Below are 21,608 nucleotides of genomic sequence, written 5' to 3'. Positions count from 1 at the left end.
AACTATATATTTTCTGAAAGCATTTAACCTGCAGATGAGATATAACACCAGTTAAGACATGTCCCATCTTCCTCCATGCCATGAACAATACATTGCCCTCTATTCTGTATTGGCGAATCTAGTGTAAAGCAGATACATTTTGGTATGTACAGTCCAGGGAAGACAAACCATACAACGCCAACACTCATGACATGATTGAAGGGTGTTTCGTCCGTTTTTATTTTATTTTTAAAATATTCATTTATCGGCCATTATAAATGCCGATGCCGATAGTTTGGAAAATACCTAATATCGGCCCGCCGATAAATCGGTCGGGCTCTAATAAATACCAGGGTTCCCACAGGTCATGGAATTTCTGGAATAGCATGGAATTTTGGAAAGTCTATTCCAAACATGGAAAGTCAGGGAATTTGATCATTTTTGGGGCAAAGTCATGGAATATCAGGGAATTTTGTTGCAGTAGTTTAAAATGTACTTGTCAAAATACATTGATACAAATATATTTGATTATATTTAGGTTAGGTTTACTGTTTGCTTGAGTAGTTGTGGTTAGCCCAACTTTGTTTATTCAATGCCCATTTAGTCTTTCTCCCGCTCTAAAAAAGTGTCTTGAACGCTACATGGCTGCTCTGAAATCTTTGGACGGTATATTGTATCAATCATAGTAGTTCATGGAAATTCATTTTTTTGTCAGGGAAAAGTCATGGAGTTTTACATCTGACATCTGAACTCTGGAATACGCTCTTTCTGCTAGCCCTTTAGTTACACATCTGTGTTGTCAGTTTCTTCTTCATTCTCTTTCCTCTGCTTCTGAGCTTTTTAAAAGTGTGATGAGCGCTCCGATGACATTGATTGGAGGCTTCTCCAGACCCGATGAATAATAAGGTTTGTTTCAGGACGCCGGGCGTCACAGAATACTTTGTAGGGAGATGAATGGGCAGGCATTAGGGAAATGTGTGCTCTGTTTACCACTCGCTACGCAGCTACAGAGGACACACACTCACACTCTCTCTTCTCTCTGGGCCCTTCATGTACAAATGCTTGATTTTTTGTCTCCGCAGACTCCTGTGTTGGCGGGCTGCCCTGCACTCTGGCTGATCTACGCTGGCCACATAACCTTTTGTGTGTGTGTGTTTTTGTGTGCTTTAGCCTCAGTCACTAGCCAGGGGTTAGAGAGCCCGTTGGGTTTTTGTTAGAATCCGGCCGAGCCTTTCTATCTCGGAGGGTAATGAGATTTCTGTAGGCCAGATAGGATTACGATGGGCTTTGGCACTATGCATCTGTTGTTCCGAGTGTATTTTTACGCTCTCTCTCTCATTTTCTCAATTGTTATCTCTCTGTAGTCTTTCTCTCTTTTATTCATCTGCTTCAGTACTTTCCAAACTTATCACTGATGCTCTGACCTTCATAGCCTCACAGAGCAAGCACAACTTCACTGGCCTGAGAATTAGAGAATGAGAACACCCATCCTCTTTTTTCCTCCCTCTCCCTTTCTCTCTCTTTCTCTTTTGCTCACCCCCCCCAACTCACACACATACTCTGTCCATCTCTCTCACTCACTCACTAACACACACACACCGGGTTGGTCTGTGCGCCATCATCATTGCCCTTGGACATTTTTCAGCCGGTTAACTTAGATGCACCCAATTGGACTAAGTTAACATGGAATTTTCTTCTTTTTAGTTTCTTATTATTTATATATTTTATTATTTGTTAATTTTGTTTGTTGTTTGTCTTCGTATCACGGATACGCTGGCGACTACGCCACTCCGTCCGGCATCTTTTGTCTTATGCGTCAATGTCTTGTGTGTGGAGCGCTTTGGGTTGCACTCTGCATAGATAAATGAGCTATATAAATAAAAGTTACTTACTTAATACTTGGGTATGAGCTACACCAGGCGCGTAACTGAAGCGTTCCGTTCGCAACACGTAAAATCCATTTTAAAAGACTAGTCTATTTTGTTTTTAACGTACGCGCCGCTATCACGTCTGGTGAATTGAATATAGTGGCAGCTAATTGTTGCAGCAGATGCTACGCGATCAGAATGCTTCAGTTACGCACCTGGTGTAGCTCATACCTTACACATACGCTCTGCATGTCTCCCAGTCATCAATATAATTCAGTCTAATAGTATGTACTGTACTGTCTCTGTCTCTGTCCAGGTGTCGTCCCCAGGCTGGGAGCTGTCTGAGTTGGACATGCTGCTGCTGCTGGGCACGGTGGGCCACACGCTGAGCCTGGGCGCCTCCAGCTTCGTTGAGGAGGAGCACCAGAGCTGGTACTTCCTGCTCAACACGCTCTGTCTGGCCGTTTTCCAGGATGTTTGCCGCAAGTACTTCCGCGAGAGGCGGCGAGCCAGCCAGGGGGGCGCTGGTGGTGACAGCGATGATGAGGAGCAGCTGCTCCCCTCCTGCAAGGCCGCCGGCCCCGACACGTCGCCGCTGGCCGACCTTGGCGTGAGCAGGGGCTCGGAGAAGTGGCTGGCTCTGGCAACGCCACCCCTGACCCTGGCCTGCTGTCGGCTGTTGCGTTCACTCAACCAGACGGGTATCCAGTGGGCGCACCTGCCCGACCTCAGCCACTGGCTTAACAGGTGAGTGCAAGGGAGGACAGGTGTGGACCTCACCAAATACCTTTATTATGTAAGGGATAATGTATAGAACGCCGGTCATTATCAGAAAATAAATCCCGACAGGGCGAACAGGACCCCGATGCACCAGCAGAGGGGTCTTGTTTCGTCCTGAAGCGCTCTATACATTATCCCGCTTATTACACGGCTACTTGCCAAAATGAAAAAATAAACTCCACACGATATGACTCTTTATATTTATTTGTTACCGTTTCATCTGGGCTTTTGCAGAAACAAATAGTTTGTAACACACACCGAACTCAAACATTCTTTAGAACACAGCTGATCAACCGTCTGCTTTCACTTTTGAATGATGTTCCAATGCAAAAAGTGACCGGACTACTTGCAGAGTGTTATGAAAGATGTGAATATCAAGCACAAAACCCATTTTCCTTGACAGCGGTCTGTTATACTTAGCAACGGTCTGTTATCGAGAAATAGCAGACCACCGAACGTCGGAAAGGCCCATTCAAGTGAATGAAGCATTCGGCAGCATTATGAAGAGCCGTATAATATACTAATACAAACACAAATGTGTACATTAGTAAAAGGCCTCATCCAGTAACTTGGTCCAGATACTGCTTGTATCATATTAGGATCGGGGCTTACTGAATAACTAGACCCAAATAGTAGAGCCCAGATACAGCATATGTAGATAGATAGATAGATAGATAGATAGATAGATAGATAGATAGATAGATAGATAGATAGATAGATACTTTATTGATCCCCAGGGGAAATTCAAGAAAGAAATATGTGGATTTTACCCTAACAATGTTCTTGTAGAGTGTGGTTGAATCATTACATCATAAATTATGTTTAGTACTACAGAACAGTTCAATAATCCATAGAGATAACAATGGTTGCCGGCTTTTTAGATGATCTTACCAAATATATTTCAGTGTATAAACTGCTACTGTCCTACTATTTCTTAAATATTACCTTTTGCAGATTGGTGAGCATATAGTGAATTCACAGATTATGAAATGACAACATTTGAAAAAGATATTGGACATTGAATAAAAGAAAACATTATTTAAAATGTTTAAAATGGCTTATATTCTGATGCAGTATTTTACTAAGACAATCTCCAAACAGATGTGTAGATAACACCTGCCTTAAAATGTTTAGTTAAAAGGCCTGTAAAACTTCCCATCACTGTAAAAATGGTTAAAAATAATAAAAAATTGCAGTGAAACATAACCTTAATCGTAGCCTTTTACAGACCGACAAAGCAGCTCCATCTGGTAAAACTTATAAATTCCCATAAAAGCATCTCATTAAATCTCACTCAAGCAAGTAAGCCTTCTGTTCTTAAGTGGTAATGCTTGTTGCTTCCTGTTCCACTGACAGGCTCCTTAGATCAGTAATGACTGCGCTGTCACAAGTGGTCACAGCCTACTTCCCAGAGCTTCATTACATGGTGCCGATTTAATGCACTTGAATGCCAGACTCTTTGTGGGCCCTCGTTTGCACTGATTCCAGCCACTGCTCAGTATTCCTGGCCAGCTAGATCCCTCTGTGTGTGTGTGTGTGTGTGTGTGTGTGTGTGTGGTGGGGGGGGGGGAGCGGGCAGAGCAGGGCTGTGTGTCGGAGCACGTAGCAGGTTTGGGGTTTCCTGCACAGGGCTGGGCGTCGTAGTAGGTAGCGCGTTGTTAGAAGTGTCCTGCGCCCTCCCCAGAGCATGTTTAAGCAATATACACAAATCCGGCGAAACACGGAAGTAAAGCAGTGCCTCCATTACTGCGTTGCCTTGCTGCTAAGGAAGTAGCGAAGTAATGTGTTGGTCCTGTAGGCGGCTGTAGCAGACGTTAGCTGTAGATGCAAAATCTTCTTTTTCTTAATTTTTATTTAGTACGTATGCTGTCCAGTGATGCCAGGAAAAGCATGTTGTGTGGTCGGCTGTTTTAACAACAGTAAGAATATACAGACCTAGAATTAAACCGTTTGTGAAATTCACAAACCTTTGTTGCACATTGAGTGCCCATGTTTACAGGCTTACGGATTACACAGAGTTGTCGAGTGGAGGACCAAGATGTGCGTTAAAAGTGGATGAAATACATACGATTAATAAAATAATCCTGAATACCTGTAAGAACATGTATTTAACTGCTACAAGTGGTCGTGGCTAATAGTTATTTGCAACTTCTGAAGCTTGTGATATTAGCAACACAGCTACTAATGGTAGCATTAAAACTGTGTTGTCATTAATTAATACACGTCTTAATACATTATGTTGTCAATAAATTACCTTCATTGGTAAGTTTTGGCCACTGCCTGACATCTACCCAATGTCTACCCTTTCACCTGACATTTTTCTCCTATTTGATATTCTCTGACAGGATGCTTTCATTGAAAAGCCATTAGAAGGCACTGGCAAGTGTCACACCGTCACACTCCGCAGGCACGCAGTAATGGCGGCAGGCCATGAAGTTCGCGGCGGATTGGTGTATAGCACGAGTGAGGGTGGGGTTGGTCATGGATATTCGTGGGAATATCCATGACTAATCCCACGATCATGAGTGCTATATTGCTTTTATACAACAATTCTACCACAAACTAAATAATCTGAAAACACCCCATTATTGTTTAAAAATGTTAATTTCGACATCGTTCTTACGCATCAAAAAATAGTTCCCTTTTCAATAGACAGCGTCTTGGTTGCTAGGTAACCAACATTCCAGACCCCTCTTTACGGGTCTTTGTGGTTTACATGTCTTCTTGAAAGAAATGTTGAAAGTCGGGCTGAAATCACATTCATATCTAAGTTTGCTGCATGCATGTTACAAGGACACTGGGTCATGTCATGTAAGGGACATGGTACTGCAAAAAAACGGAAACATAGTCTACATTGCAGAACCACTCAACTTTATTAATGTATAGTGAATAAATGGTACACTACTGTGCACAGCCTGACGTGACGATGCTAGCACGTTAGCAGCGGTTAGCTAATTATGCTAACGTTAGTTATCTACAAGTCTCCTCCAAGTGACAATCATATTATATACACAATGCTGGCAATGCTGAGAACAATTAGCATCCTCGTTTATCTTACTTACATTGAGTTGACTGTGTGGCTTAATCCACAGATGTGGTGAAGCACTGTTTTGTTATGGTTTACTAAGGAGTAACCCATTGCTTGAAATAGTGGAGAGCTGGGTGTCAAATCTTCGCATTGTATCGCGGAGTGATTTTATTATTAGCTGTGCTGAGTCTGAGTTGAAATGTCCAGGGATATTCCAACTCATGGAACGTCTCTCGGCCAATCAGAAACAAATAAATAGTTCCATAGCACCCAATTGTTGTATAAAGGCTCAGGTACAGAGGCCAGAGCGTGTAGGACCAAGAGCAGAGAGCAGAGGAGCTCTGGGGCTCTCCACAGGCATCCTGGAGGTCAAGGGCAGCCGCAGAGCCTGTGGAGCATCTCGCCACATGAACACATCCTAAGGCTACTGCCTTTCATATCTGTCTGTCTCTTTCTCTCTCTGTCTTTTTTATTCTTTTTCTTAATCTGTCTGTCTGCCCCCTTTTTTCTCACCTTTCTCTTTTCTCTATCCCTCTGTATCTTTCCATGCTTTTTCTCACACACTTCTATCTCTGTCTCTCTCCATACTCCCCCTTCTTCCTCTCCTCCTGGCGAACATGTAGCTCTGCAATGTTTTATTAAATCCTCCACCAAGGCTGTCTTAATTGCCTGAGCCTCCCACCCACTCTGGGCAGTTAGTGCGCTGCTATGAGCGCGCTGACATCACTGCAGTCTGCAGCGCAGCAGCTGGGCACCAGGAGCTAATCAGGTTGGGACTCACACATCCATCTCATCTCTGCACAACACCTCCATGGCTATCTGCAGTACTTTAGGAGCAGTAACCAAGGCATGGTGTGAATAGGGTTGGAGAGGGGGAGGTACATACAGTTAATTTCCCTTTTTCTCTGTGTAATATTAAATGGGTTTGCAATAGGTTCTTTTAAAATGTACCAGTAAATGACTGTAGAATTTGAAAACATGAAAACAGCCACAACTAATTAGTTGGTGGATCTTGAAATAGAAGCAGAACTTGAAGCAGTCTTGTGAATTTGCTGTAGCCTAAGTTGGACACAAGTGCTTTAAATTTGAGATGTGCTTTATGATTCGTGTCAGGCTCTATTAAAATCCTTGAGAACCAAGCAACACTAACCAGGATGCAGTGCTTCTGTTCATGCTCCATCACGGCCCCAGAGAAAGAAGAAGGTGTTTCTGCAGCAGATGTTCTTTGTGTCTCACACTGTCTGCACACGCTGACAAACAGCTGTCTGTTTTGAAATCAAATATAGACAAGTGGAAGATGCTGCTGTACGCTAGATGGAACTTTTGGAACACTGAGCTGACTTTTTTACATTTTACATCCTGACATCTCTCGAATCTGGAATCATGTGCAATTTTTTTTCTGAGTATATTACCTGATGAGTGAACCTCCAAAGAGGCTTAACAATTATGTTACATGGCCCTGCAGAGTGAGTGGAAGGGAGAGACTCAAAATACGCCTCGGCCAGGTGGACGCTAAAGTTTTTCCTTCAGCTGCTTGGCTGTTGTTTCGGTCACTTATTCCTCATTTTGTCCGTCTTTGACTGTTTGCAAAGTCCCTGCTTTGCTTCTTCCCACACTGGCCATCTTGTTGAATAGCAAAGTAATTTTTTCACACAGACATACACACACGCACGCACGCACGCACGCACACACACACACACACACACACACACACACACACACAGGCCCCGGCTGAGGAAACCCTCCCCAGCGTACAGCAGCCCAAACAGGCAGATGGCTTGGCTGCCTCCAGTGCAGTCTGCAGCCAGACCCCATTTTGCCCCATTAAGGGTGTCCTGGACAGGGAGGAAATCAAAGCTCATCTAATTGCTGAATCTCGAGTCTGAGCAAAGAGGCGCCAAGGCAGTGAAACTGCTCGCTTGGCCCTGGAAGAAGAAGCACTTGGCTTAGCTGCGCCTCAGAGGGTGTTTGTTCTGCCCTAACTGGGTCCTCCCTCCAGGATGGCTCCGTGGCCAAAGGCCAGCTTACTGTGGCTCTGCCCATCGCATGAACAGAGAGCCTGGACGGAGATAATCAGAGAAGAAAGGGAAATCAGAAAGGAAAGGACAGGAAAGCAGGACATAAGAAACACTGGAAATTCCTCTACTCCTCTAATGCTTTCTTAGGTAAAAATGGCTCCTCTACTTGGATTAGTACTCATGTGCTGTGTGGGGTGCTGTGTGTATTATGTGTGTGTATGTGCTGTGTGCAGTGGTGTGTGTGTTCTGTGTGGGGTGCTGTGTGTGTTATGTGTGTGTATGTGCTGTGTGGGGTGGTGTGTGTGTTATGTGGGGCCATTGTGTACTTACACACCTTGTGTCGACATTCCTTTACACAGTGCACTCTTAATGGTGTGCACAAGGACAAGCACCCAGGTTAATTAGAGGAAGCGTGGGGCGAGTGTTCTGGGCTGGCACTAATAAACGAGGCAGGTGAGGTTTCTTGATTGCTACTGTAGTGTGTGTGTGTGTGTGTGTGTGTACGTGCATGTGTGGACGTGGATGTGTGTGTACGTGTGTGTGATTTGCCTCATGCAGCACTTTGCTGCAGTCTCACCTGTCTGTCCGGTTGTAAAAAAAGAGCTAGCTAGCGACTATACTGGCCTACAGCCAAAACACATGAATAACTGATCATGGCCATAATGCAGCCCGAGTCAGCAGTTTATAGTATACAGTAGGTTTATAGTATACTGTAGGATGGAGTGGGGCCAGCCTCTCTAAGCAGGTCAGCAAGAGAGCACAGCCCGCAGGCCCTGTAGGTTAGAGTTTTAGTCTTATTGCACAGCTGGACAAGATAAACGTTGCACGTTGTTAGGTAGTTGTGGGGCTCTTATGATCGTGGCTGGTGTGAGTTCACCTTAAAGAGGCCTCTCACAGTGCAGTGGATTTATGCCCCTTTGTGTAGCTGCATGCTGTGAAGTGTTACTGTTTTAGAACTTGATTTTAAAAGTAGTTAAATAGGCCAAGGAAGAAAGAGAAATACAAACTTTTATTCGCATCACAGTCGATGGGCCATGGTCTGTTCTGTAATGAAATCTCATCTCTGAAGCTTTTGGTATTATATCCCACCGAAATGCATCGGTTCTTACACAGAACATAATTAAGCAATGCATTTTTGTGTCTAGTTTCCATTTAGTCTCCAAATAGTGGGAAAATCTATGATTAACTGCTATGTTGATTTTTTTTTTACCCTCACATGCTTTCCTTTACTCTATGAAGTTGTTTGGAACCGACAGTGTTATAGATCGTCAGTAGTTTGGGATAAAGTGATTAATATTAATTTGTGGTATAGCTGTAGACGTGCTCTTCAGTGAACTGGGTGAAGAAAAACCTCTGGACTTCATGGTTTGAAGTGATTTAAGTGCCTCGTATTGCACACATGAAACAGGAAATGGGTCATGCTTACAAGCTTCTTTCAGACCAGTTTGTGAAGTGCTTACATGTATAGTATGTTCTGTACATTTGTTTGTGTGTCTACAGTATATATATATATGTGTGTGTGCGTGTGCGTGTGCGTGTGCGTGTGCGTGTGCGCGTGTGCGTGTGAGTTTGTGTGTGTGAGCATACTGCAAGTCTTTGATGTCTTCCCAACCAACCACAGTTCAAACATGCATAGGGTGACTCAATACGTAAAATTAGAAAAAGCCTCGTAAAGCACTAAGATCCTTGTAAAGTGCTGAGATGCTCATGCTTGAAGTCACCATGAAATTCTTCTAGCACAGAGAAGGAGAAGGCAAATGATCACACACATTCTTCTAATCCCATTTCACAATTTCTTTGTATAGTATGTATAACAAAATACACACACACACACACACGCACACACACACCAAAACGATCTGCGTTGGTTTACAGAACACACTTCTCTCACTGACTAGAAGTGTTTGTGATTGCGGTCTGAACTTTACACAGGATAAAGTAAACCCAGTAGATGTGCCACCTCCACACGCTGCACCCATGTGCACCCCATCTCCACCCTACACCCATGTCCACCCCATCTCCACCCTGCACCCATGTGCACCCCATCTCCACCCTGCACCCATGTCCACCCCATCTCCACCCTGCACCCATGTGCACCCCATCCCCACCCTACACCCATGTACACCCCATCTCCACCCTACACCCATGTGCACCCCATCCCCACCCTACACCCATGTCCACCCCATCCCCACCCTACACCCATGTGCACCCCATCTCCACCCATGTGCACCCCATCTCCACCCTACACCCATGTGCACCCCATCTCCACCCTGCACCCATGTGCACCCCATCTCCACCCTGCACCCATGTGCACCCCATCCCCACCCTACACCCATATGCACCCCATCTCCACCCTGCACCCATGTGCACCCCATCCCCACCCTACACCCATATGCACCCCATCTCCACCCATGTGCACCCCATCTCCACCCTACACCCATGTGCACCCCATCTCCACCCTGCACCCATGTGCACTCCATCTCCACCCTACACCCATGTGCACTCCACCTTGAGAGCAGCCGGCAGCCTAATTGGCGTAATACGGTCCGCCAGGCCTGCTCGGAATCTGATCGATGGAATTATCATCTGGAGCATTTAATGAAGTGTGGGTTTGAAGGGGCAGCTGGAATATGTACGTTTTTCATTTGGAACTCCGGACGCGTGGCTCTGTGTGACTGTAGCTGAATCGATAATAGACTGTCTAATGAAGAAATGTGTTCCCACAGAAGATGAGGGGGGAAGACACTCATTGTGTGTGTGTGTGTGTGTGTGTGTGTGTGTGTGTGTGTTTAATGAAGGCAGGGGCTACCGGAGCAGATGATTGTAAAATAGCTTCTGTTTGACTGGCTGCCAATACGATGCTGGTAGGTAGCTTATTAGGATACACAACTAACTTGGAAAATACATTGTGTTTTACATGTGTGGCCTGTGCAGTAGGAAAGCTAACAGGACAGACGTCTAAACATAACAAGCATTGTGCAGAATATAATGCCATTTACTCAGTGCTTTTACTCAGTGCTTTTACCAGAGTCGTCACATGGTCTCTGTCCCTGCCCCTGTAAGGAAGCTAAATGTATGTATGTAAATATATGGATATTACATACATACAGCCACCAGCCTCTCCTTCCGCTTCCAGTGGCCTCTCAATTAACACTCATGTCCTGACAATTACCTCTCTGCTCTGTAATATTTTTATGGTGTGTGCGTGTGTGTGTGTGTGTATACTTATACAGTAGTGGGTGTTTGCCCCAGTAGGGGTCTCAGGATGCAGGTGTCACCCCACAGCAGGCCTCTGGTTCAAGTCAAGTTTATTTATATAGCGCATTGCATACACAGAGGTCATTCAATGTGCTTTACATAAACAAAACCAAACAAAAATAACAAATAAAAGCGTAGAAAGGCAATATAGTCAAAGAATAGTTAAAAGGTAAATATCATAATAAAAAGAAAACATAAAACACAAGGTAAAATAATTTAAAAATAAAGAATAATTATTAAGCAAAAAACAAAGGCAAAAGTAGTAAAAAAAGTGATAAAAGACAAGGTAGAATAATTATCAAGGCAGATTCAGAATTTGTAACTCGGCACAGTTAGCAGAAAGCATCTGAGAACAGTTTGGTCTTAAGTCTAGATTTAAAACTGGCTACAGTTGGGGCCTTTTTGATGTCATCCGAAAGTTGGTTTCACAGCTGAGCCGCATAGCAGCTAAAAGCTGCTTCACCATGTTTAGTTCTAACAGTAGGTTTTACTAGCAGGTTTTTCACCTGGGACCTAAGAGGACGAGAAGGTGTGTACTGCTGAAGCATGTCTGACAGGTATTTAGGTCCTGCTCCATTTACTGATTTATAAACAAGCAATAGTGCTTTAAAGTAAATTCTGTGACTTACTGGAAGCCAGTGCAAGGACTTTGTTAGAATCCTAGCTGCTGCATTTTGTATCACCTGAAGCTGTTTAATTGTCTTTTTAGGAAGGCCTGTGAACAGTCCATTGCAGTAATCAACCCTGCTGGAGATAAATGCATGAATGTTTTTTTAATGAGTTTTTCTAAGTCATATTTTGACATCAGCCCTCTGAGTTTGGCAATATTTTTGAGGTGGTGAAAAGCTGATTTAGTTATCGCTTTCATGTGGCTGTTGAAATTTAGATCACTGTCAATTAATACACCAAGATTTTTAACTGTATCCTTTGCCTTCAACCCTTTTGTGTCAACGAGAGTGGCAACCATAAGTCTTTCTTCCTTTTTACCAAATATAATTACTTCAGTTTTTTCTTTGTGCAGCTGAAACATTTTTTGAGACATCCAGGTGTTAATTTGTTCTATACACTGACACATAGATTCAAGAGGACTGTCTGTCTAACGACTATGGTTTGGTGACAGAGCTAAGTAAATTTGTGTGTCATCTGCATAGCTATGATATGAAATCAAATTATTTTGGATGATTGTTTATTGGCATATAGAGGTTGAATAATAGTGGCCTCAAGATCGACCCCTGGGGAACACCACAGGTCAAGGACGTTGGTGTTGAGGTACAGTTTCCGATGGCAACAAAGAAGCTCCTTTCTTGTAGATATGATTTTAGCCAGCTGATAACTATGCCTGTAAATCCAACCCAGTGTTCTAGTCTGTGTAGTAAAATATTGTGATCAACAGTGTCAAATGCTGCACTAAGGTCCAGTAGCACTAGGACTGATGTTTTACCTGAATCTGTGTTGAGGCGTATGTCATTGGAAACTTTAATGAGAGCTGTTTCAGTGCTGTGATTTGCCCGAAAACCAGACTGAAAGTAATCAAAATACCCATTTGATGTTAGGAAGGTGGTTAATTGATTAAAGACTACTTTTTCAATAATTTTGGCAATAAAAGGTAGATTGGATATGGGCCTGTAATTGTTTAGCATGGAGGCATCCAGGTTATTCTTCTTGAGAAGTGGCTTTACAACAGCTGTTTTCAGTGACTTAGGAAAAGTGCCAGACAGCAGTGATACATTTACAATTTGAAGGACATCCGCCGCAATGAGGTGAAAAACAGTTTTGAAGAAATTGCTAGGCAGAGTGTCTAAGACACATGTGGAAGAGCTGAGATTCTGTACCGTTTTTTCAAGTGTTCAAGGGTCGAGCAGAGAGCAGTGCTGAGACGCTGACCATAATGATAGGAACCTTCTCCTGCACTGCTCTCTGCCATAGTGGTGACTCCAAATGGCCTGGGCAGTGGACAGCTGTGATGCCGACAACGGCGCAGGGAAAAGACAGACAGATATAGAGCTAGACAGACAGATAGATAGACAGGAACAGGCAGACACACTTGCATGAATACTTGAGAAGTGTGGATGACAGACACACACACACACAGAAGCTTGCACTGGCTCCGACCCCATTTAGCATTCAAGGAGCTCGGCAGTAGCTGGATGAACAGTAGGAGTCCGAGACACCAGGTTCACGCGGCTCTGATGAAAGTTTCCCCCTCACTCGCTCTCTCCCTCCCTCTCTCTCTCTCTCTCCTTGTTCTTTTTCTCTCTCTCTCTTTCTCTCTCTCTCTGACTCTCCCTCACTTACTGTCTGCCTAGCTCTGTCTAGCTCTCTTTCTTTCTGTCTCTTCTCTCTGTCTTTCTCTCTTCTCTCTGTCTTTCTTTCTGGGTTCTTTTGTACACGTAATGAGCTGGAGATTATTTGCCTCTTTCTCCCATCTAACCCCCTCTCCAAAACACATATACCCTAACCTCCGGATTACCTGCCCCCCATGTCGTGCTCTCGGCCCACGCAGCCCCCTAAACTCAGTCCATCTCCCGCTGCCCTCCTGCAGCGCACATCATCCCCTCACACATCCTGGCCAGCTCGCCAGCCTGCCTCAGGGGCCAGAAAGAGAGAGGAGGGGTGGGAGGGGGCAGCCCTGGGGTCCCAACCGCCCATGGCCAGAGTGCACAGGGACGGTTGGGACCCCAGGGCAGGGCAGACCCTAGGGCAGTTGTGTGTATTATTTGTATGTGTGTGGTGGTGGGTCGTGGGGGATGGCACATTGTTATACTGTAACACAGCTCTATTTCGCTCTTGGTCTCTCGTGTCTGTTCAAGGATTTTTTAGGCTTTGAGGATGTTACAGACATCAGACATGTTTAAGCCAACTGAGCTGTTTCATAGCCTATAGTGAACACTGGAGGTTGATAGACAGTGCAGGGGAAGATGAACATACAGTACAGTGTGGTGGTGTGTCTCTGATGCTGCCGGCTAATTATGCTGTGTGTATTTTTATCTGCTGTGTCACTAACAGTAGCTCTCTCTCTCTCTCTCTCTCTCTCTCCCTCCCTCTCTCTCTCTCTCTCTCTCTCCCTCTCTCTCCTGCAGTGGTGACCATAAGGTGGTCCTGTCGCTGCTGTCGATGGCGTCGCTGGCGCTGGTCTTCGTGCTGGTGCAGCGCCGGTGTTCTGCCGTGTCCAAGATCGCCCTGGCACTGGGCCTCCTGGGAGTCTACAGCTACCGCGCCGCTGCCGGCTCCGTCCTGTTCCCATGGCAACACAGCAGCCGCGCCGCGTCCAAGTGAGTCGGCCGCTAATTCCGCAGCAGCTAATAATACAGGAGGGGGGGGGGTGGGTGGGGTGTTTTTACCATTTAAATGTTTACTGAGTAGTTTGGTAGAGGAATGAGCTGACAGAGAGAATGCTGCGTCCTGCATCACTCTCTCTTTCTCTTTCTCTCTCTCTCTCTCTCTCTCTCTCTCTCTCTCTTTCTCTCTTTCTCGTTATTTCCTTCTCTTTCTAATTCCCTCACTTTTTCTTTCCTTCTCTTTCTGTCTTTCTTTCTCTTTCTTTGCTACTACCCCCCACACACACACACACACACACACATACACACACATACACACACACACACACATACATACACACACACACATACACCCCCCCCCACACACACACATACACACCCCATACCCCCACACACACACACACACACACACACAGACACAGACACACACACCCCATACCCCACACCCCTCTCTCCACAGCTGTTCCTCTCAGGCAATTGGATTCATTGCATAAATATTTTCTTAACATTCATTCATCTTATTACTGTTTCTGGTTGTTAGGTGGGGGGTGGTAGACAGTAATTATGCTCAGCTTTGTGTTAAACTTGGAGCAGAATGTTGATTGAACATGTCGCTCCAATCAAGCACAGCTGGAAAACCAAAAGGCACATGTGATTTATAAAGAACCAGTTTATAGACAGTTTATGGGCATTTTACAACCCAGTTGTATGGAGTAATAGTTTCAGTCTCCGTGGCCCAGATGGTTTGTCCCAGAGCTGTATATATAGAGAGTTCGGACAACTCAAATCATGTTTCATCCCAACATCGGATGATTCTACAGTATAACCCTATGGAGCGAATACGGTATGTTGAAATAAATCGCTTATTATATTATCAATGTTTGTCAATATGTAAAAGGCCCTTATTCCACTGTATATTTACCTTTGATATCTTAAAATGGCCATTGTAGTGAGTGACCACGTTGGGATGAAAAATGGCTTCCATGAAACCCGTGACCACCTCGGAACCAATCGTTAACAAGATATCTCAGAACATTCGATTCCCTAGTTGTCGCAACTCTCTATATACGACTCTGGTTTGTCCTCTTTGGACCTCTATACTGTAGTTAATGAGACCAGGGTTCCACTGCTTGGCCTGGGTGCAGACTAGCATTGACCTCCTCTCTTCCTTTCCTCTCTTCTCTTTCTCCCTTTCCTCTCTTCTCCTTCCCTCTTTCTCTCATCTCTTCTTTTCTCCCTTTCCTCTCCTCTGTTTCACTCCTCTCTTCTTTTCTCCCTTTCCTCTCCTCCTCTCTTTATCTCCTCTTCTTTTCTCTCTTCCTCCCCTCCCCTCTCTTCCTCTCCTCCTCTCTCCCAGTCCTCCCCTCCTCTCCTCCTCTCCTCTCAGTCTTCTCTGTGTTCTGCACTCAGTTCTCCCGGCCTGCAGCACAGCCAGAGAAAGTAATGAGAGGGCAGGTTGAGGGTAGCTTACAGTTCCCCTAACTACCACCCCACACCCCCACACAGACACACACACATACACACACACACACACACACACAGCCACATACACACACACACAGCCACCTTCCTCCTCTCCCTCCCTGTCTCTCTCCCACTTACCTCTCTCTCTCTCTCTCTCTCTCTCTCTCTCTCTCTCTCTCTCTCTCTCTCTCTCTCTCTCTCTCTCTCTCCATTCCTTTGCCATGTGCTTCATCCACTCCCCCATCCACACTTTGTCACAATACTGCAGTGCAGTGCTCTTGACATTTCCTCCCCTCTAATTAAAACTATGACCCTGCTCTCACCTTCAGTGCCCACCATCACTCACAGTGCCTATGTGCCTGCCCTGCGTGTGTGTGTGTGTGTGTTTGCACATATGTATGTTTATGTTTTATGTAGTCTGTAGTGTTTTTATTATGTTTGTCTGTGTGTGTGTGTGTGTGTGTGTGAATGGGGTTTGGGAGTTTGTCACGCCGTGACTGGATGTAATTGACAGTGCCATGCGTGCCACCGCTCGCCTGCCCCTGCTAGTCATTAATCACGGCGCCCTGTTGTTTATGCCAGCCTCGCCAACCTCTGGCATTTCTATTAAGTTGATCCCCGTGGTCGCTCCAGTTACCCGCTTTCCCATTTAGCACCATGCCACTGTGTACTGACAGACAACTGTGCCCTGGTAGCCTTATCAAAGACATCAGAGGCCCTTGTTTGTGTTTGTGTGAGTGTGAGAGAGAGAGAGAGAGAGAGAGAGAGAGAACCATGTAAGTTGTTTGTCTTTGTTTGTTTTATGTGTGTGTGTGTGAATTATCATTTGCATATGTAAATGTTAAGGTTAAGGTGTGAGAGTGTGTGCGTGCATGAGGTGTGTGTCAGTGAGTGTGTGTGTGTGCGCACATACTTCCGTGTGCATCAGTGTGAGTGTGTGTGTGTGTGTGTGTGTGTGTGTGTGTGTGTAATGAGGGTCTATTTTGCGTATCTGAGGGTGTATGTGAGGGATAAATGGTTTTATTGAGGTCAGTGTTTGCGCATGAGCCCGTGGTAGTGAGTCATTGTTGTTTTTACTGCAGTACTTCTCTTCTAGTGGTTCCATGTTTTTTTTTATCCATATTTCCTTACTAACAACAACATGACCCTTGTCTGAACTTTGAATAGATGAAAGCTGTTATCGGGCTCAATGCAGTGCAATTTCTCTTCCTCTCTCTTTCTTTTTCTCTCCCTCTTTCCCCATCTTTTTGTGTCACTCCTCCCCCCTTCTCTCTTTTGCTCTCCCTCACTCTCTCGCTCCTGCTGTAAATGCTCAGTCTGTCATATCCTACATTAATCTGCAACAGTTTGAACTGTAATGCTTATCCTCCACCCTCTCTCTCGCTCTCTCTGTGTGTGTGTGTGTGTGTGTGTGTGTGTGTGTGTGTGTGTGTGTGTGTGTGTGTGTGTGGATCCTGTTTGGTTTAGTGGCACTGATGACACTCTATCACACACACACACCTGTTGCCACACTGTAGTGGTCAGCTCTTCAGCCAGAGTTGAGCCTCTCTTCATCTCTCTCTTTCTCACACACATAGTATCATTTCATCATCGTCTGTCTGCCTATCGGCCTGTCTTTATGTCTGTCTGTCTGTCTGCCTATCGGCCTGTCTTTATGTCTGTCTGTCTGCCTGTCTGTCTGCCTATCGGCCTGTCTTTATGTCTGTCTGTCTGTCTGTCTGCCTATCGGCCTGTCTTTATGTCTGTCTGTCTGTCTGTCTGTCTGTCCAGCCCCTCCACTCCTCCATTTAACGAGTGCCTCTCCTCTACGGCTGCCCATAAACACTCCACAGCGCGGCAGCACATCTATGGCCACTGACACTGAAACCGTCACCCACAGCCTCTTTGGGAGCCTTATGCCCGCCTGGCAGCCCTGATGAGCAGTGATGGATGTCTCTGCACCCAGGGCACAACCTCACACCCCACCCCGTGTCACCCCGTGCCAACCCCTATCCCTCACGTTCCCTCATTTTGCCCTACAACTGCCCCAAAATGCCCCTTAGTCCAGAATAGATGTGGGATTTGACAGCTGGCTCTGGGTGGTTGTAGTCCCGTCTCAGACAAAGCAGAGTTTATAAAAAACAAATAATTTTATTTCAATAAATAATAATTTGAGTTAAAATCCAGGGGTTGAATATGAAAGCAATATACACATGAGCATTGTGCGCTTTCAGGTGTGGAGAGAAATGCAAGCCTTCTCTGAAGGCAAACTCATGGCCTTGTTATCCACACCTTTTTAGGTGTAGACAATTAAGCTGATTCTGCCTCTGAAGTAGGCCTCCCTGTGTGTTTTCCCTTTTGTATGTGTGTCCTTTTTCTGTTTATATTTGTGTGTGTGTGTGTTTGTGTATGTTTCTATTGCATGTGCCTGTGTTTTCTCTATGTATTGTGCTCATTTGTGTAATGCGTGTGTATACACGTTAGTATACACATTATGCTCATTTGTTTATGTATTGAATGCATGTGTTGATTTATTATGGTGTGAGTGTTTGCTCTGATACATTATTTGTGTGTGTGTGTGTGTGTGTGTTGTATTGTCCGTGTTCACTCTTTGTTCTGTGGAGCAGAGGGAGTGATCTCAGTGCTGAGTTCTGCTCACACTGGTGTGTGTTCAGTAATGGCAAGTCATTTGCCTTGTAGTTTGACTACGCCTGCACGCCCCAGCTTAAAACTGGCCTGCCAGAATTTGTAATAGCACAGACCAGCCGATTAATGTTCTTACACTTCTACTGGTGTACACACACATACGCGCACACACACGCACACTGTTACATAGTTAAGGAGGCCTACAAATGAGGACTTAGGCTCACACAGCTCCTGGGGGAAACAGTTTCTTGATCTGTTTTGTTCCGGTAGTTGGTGCAGTGCAGGTCAATTCTTGGCCACTGTTTTGTTTTTCAGTGTTTTTGTACGCTCCCTATCCCCCAGCACTGAACTGAACCATTTGCACTTTTTTTATCTTTTCTTTTATTTGTCCTTGCTGAAGACCAGCACAGTATTTTAAGGAAGCAAGTGAACGGACACACACAGAAGCCATCTGAACCCCGTTTCTTTATATTCCAGTGAGTGACACATAAATGACTCTTTTTTTTTTTGTCTCACCATTACTGCCTTTTTGAAATTAATTAAGTCCAGTTAAGGTGCTCTTTGCCTCCACAAAAAATGTCCATACACAAGCAGTGATGCTTCACAGTAAGTCTCCTCACAGCCAAAATGTCTTTTTCATTCTTTTTCAGTTTGGCATTTTCTTATTTTCTTGTCGTTTCCGTCAACAGCTTTTTGGGTTAAGGGACGATGATTATCCAAGGGTACTTATTTAGAGTGCACCGTTTCAATTGTTTTGTTTCAATTTACTTACCTCCTTTACTCACTAAACAAGTCACTGCACTAGGAAAGATTACGGTCCACACCGGCCACTGCACTGGGAGAGCTTCCAGTCCAGACCTATGCACTGCACTGCACTGGGAGAGCTTATAGTCCAGACCGATGCACTGCACTGCACTGGGAGAGCTTACAGTCCGATGCACTGCACTGCACTGGGAGAGCTTATAGTCCAGACCGATGCACTGCACTGGGAAAGCTTACAGTCCAGACCGATGCACTCCACTGATAAACAGCTCCATCATTGGCTTGATACCCAAGGGGGCATACACTGTGCTGTGCTGTAATTCTCTTTGGGTAAAACATCCTCTAAATGAAATGTAAATTGTTAAAACTAAATATTGATACCTATTCTAATAATATTCAGCCATGACAAAATAGGGGCGGGGGGGGGGGGCTTGTATTTCACATTAAACGGTTCTGACACCTTTGCTCATTGAACTCTTTACCTCTTTTAATTGACATTTGATGTAATGCATAAGAGATGACTATCAGTGGATTCCCTCTGAAGATGTTTTTCCTCTTCATCTCCTTGCTCGCAATTCTCATGTTTGTAGTGGTGGGTGTTCTCTGCATAAGACTCCCCCAGACAAGCCCACGAGCTAATGTCACATCCACTGCTAGCCTCGTAATGAGACCTATTCCTGTAAAGCTTGATGTTCTTGCTGCCAAGACATCTGCAGTCGTCTTTCACTCCCCAGACGTCGCAAAAGAAGGCACGTAGCTTCCCTTCTGGGCTCGGTGAGACGCTGTTCGTTCGCCCGTTTGAGCTGTCACCCTCCCAAGCCTCCAGAAGTTCCCCCGTGCTCTTTGTCTGTTTAACATCGTCTCAGATGTGCATAAAAACAGACGCGCGCGCCAAACATCTGAGCATGGTAATTAAAGTTGGGGTTGGTACACCTGCGTCAAGGGGATTGCGCTGAGAAAGAGGGCATGTGTTTTATTTTTATCGTGATTAGTTTAGAAGTGTTTGTTGTGCTGACGCCTTATTTGCGAGCATTTATGCATGCAAAATCTCTTATGGAAATGAAATCCACTTCTCTCATCAGCTCCCCTCCCCACTACCACCCACACACACATACACACACTTCCACGCACACAACCACAGATGTAAACATTTCTGAGTGTACTGACACACATACAATAATTTACTGGCGCTTGGCTAGGATGCAAGAATTATGTAGAAATCCACGGCTTGGTCCATGCATACAATACATGCATAACATTATCACAACCACCCACCCATATGCACACACACACACACACAAACACACACACACACACACACACACAAGCAGATGCATCCGCACACATAAACTGCAGTTATTTGCAGTCTGCCTGAGACACGGGTCAGTCTGGGTCTTGTTCAGAATATTATTTCACTCTAAGAGCTGTGTGCTAAAGCAGATCTTGTTTACATGGGGGCCTGCTTGGCTGGCCAGTAATTGCCACACAGATTATCTAAATGCAGAAGCAGCTGTATAGGCGGAAATAACATTATCTGTAAGTTAAGTGTATCAGGAGTTACTGAAGGAAAGTAATTCAGTAGTCCATTACTTCTCTTAACATGTAATCTCAGTACTAATTATCTTGCTGCTCAGTATAGTATAGTGTACAGTAGTATAGTATAGGCTAACACCATCAGTCCAAAGAAAGTGTTAAGTGCCATTTTGACACTCAGCTAGCTACCTGGTAATGTTTAACCACATAGCTACTTTCTACAGGTATCAGTAACTATTTGTTTAAAACATTTACCGTCTTCCCTTGCAGTACCACTTTGTACTTCATGTAGTGCTGAATGGAAAACAATGCAAGCCAATGGAAGAGTTCAGGTTTTAGAATCCTACATAATCCTACACGCAGCCCCTTCAACCAGATTACTGTGATCACATTACTTTGCACTGCCTAAAGTTGATTTGATTTATATTTCATATATGTCGTGCTGATTAAGTGCATAAACCGATTTGATTTATATTTTATATGTTGTGCTGATGCAGTGCATAAACTGATTTGATTTATATGTTATATGTCGTGCTGATGCAGTTCATAAACTGTAGTTATACTTCACATGATGCAAACGATGCCTGGGTGGATGTGAAGACATAGGGCTACAGGTTCTGCGGTCAGATTGCTAGAGTACTGTGTCTGTATTGAATTCAATCCATGACAGAAGCTATAGAAATATACTGCATGTGCATACAGTATATTCTGGTCTTAGGTTTTCAATGCAGATGTGGACTGATGCCTGATATGGAAGTTTAAATTGGTTGTCTTGGTGCTTTGTGCTTAGAATAGCCATTTTCCTACCCCAGGCAATGGAAATGTGCTAAGTGGTTGCTAAGGGTATTACCATCAAAATTACTTGAATTAATTTCTTCCTTCCTTCCTTCTTCCTCTGGCCTGCACCCTGTCTGTCACAAAACCTTGACTCTTTAAAAAAAGAGAGAGAGAAAAGAAAAGAAACGTGTACAGATAACATGTCTCAGTGCATTGAAGAAATACAGATTATTGCAAC

At 44.6% G+C, this 21,608-nt stretch overlaps 1 protein-coding gene across 1 annotated transcript in view; it reads left to right on the top strand.

Annotated features, from left to right (window-relative positions):
* pigg (phosphatidylinositol glycan anchor biosynthesis class G) overlaps nt 1-21,608 on the top strand; it is a 100,353-nt gene that overhangs the window by 62,769 nt on the left and 15,976 nt on the right. Inside the window, exons 9-10 of the mRNA XM_048262389.1 lie at nt 2,164-2,594; nt 14,012-14,203. Of these exons, the coding sequence (XP_048118346.1) occupies nt 2,164-2,594; nt 14,012-14,203 (623 nt within the window). The remainder of the gene's footprint in view (nt 1-2,163; nt 2,595-14,011; nt 14,204-21,608) is intronic.

The sequence above is a fragment of the Alosa alosa genome, chromosome 14 (genome assembly GCF_017589495.1).
Source record: "Alosa alosa isolate M-15738 ecotype Scorff River chromosome 14, AALO_Geno_1.1, whole genome shotgun sequence".
Classification (NCBI taxonomy): Eukaryota; Metazoa; Chordata; class Actinopteri; order Clupeiformes; family Clupeidae; genus Alosa; species Alosa alosa.
The sequence above is the reverse complement of the archived record's forward strand: the minus strand, read 5'-3'. Positions and strand labels throughout refer to the sequence as shown.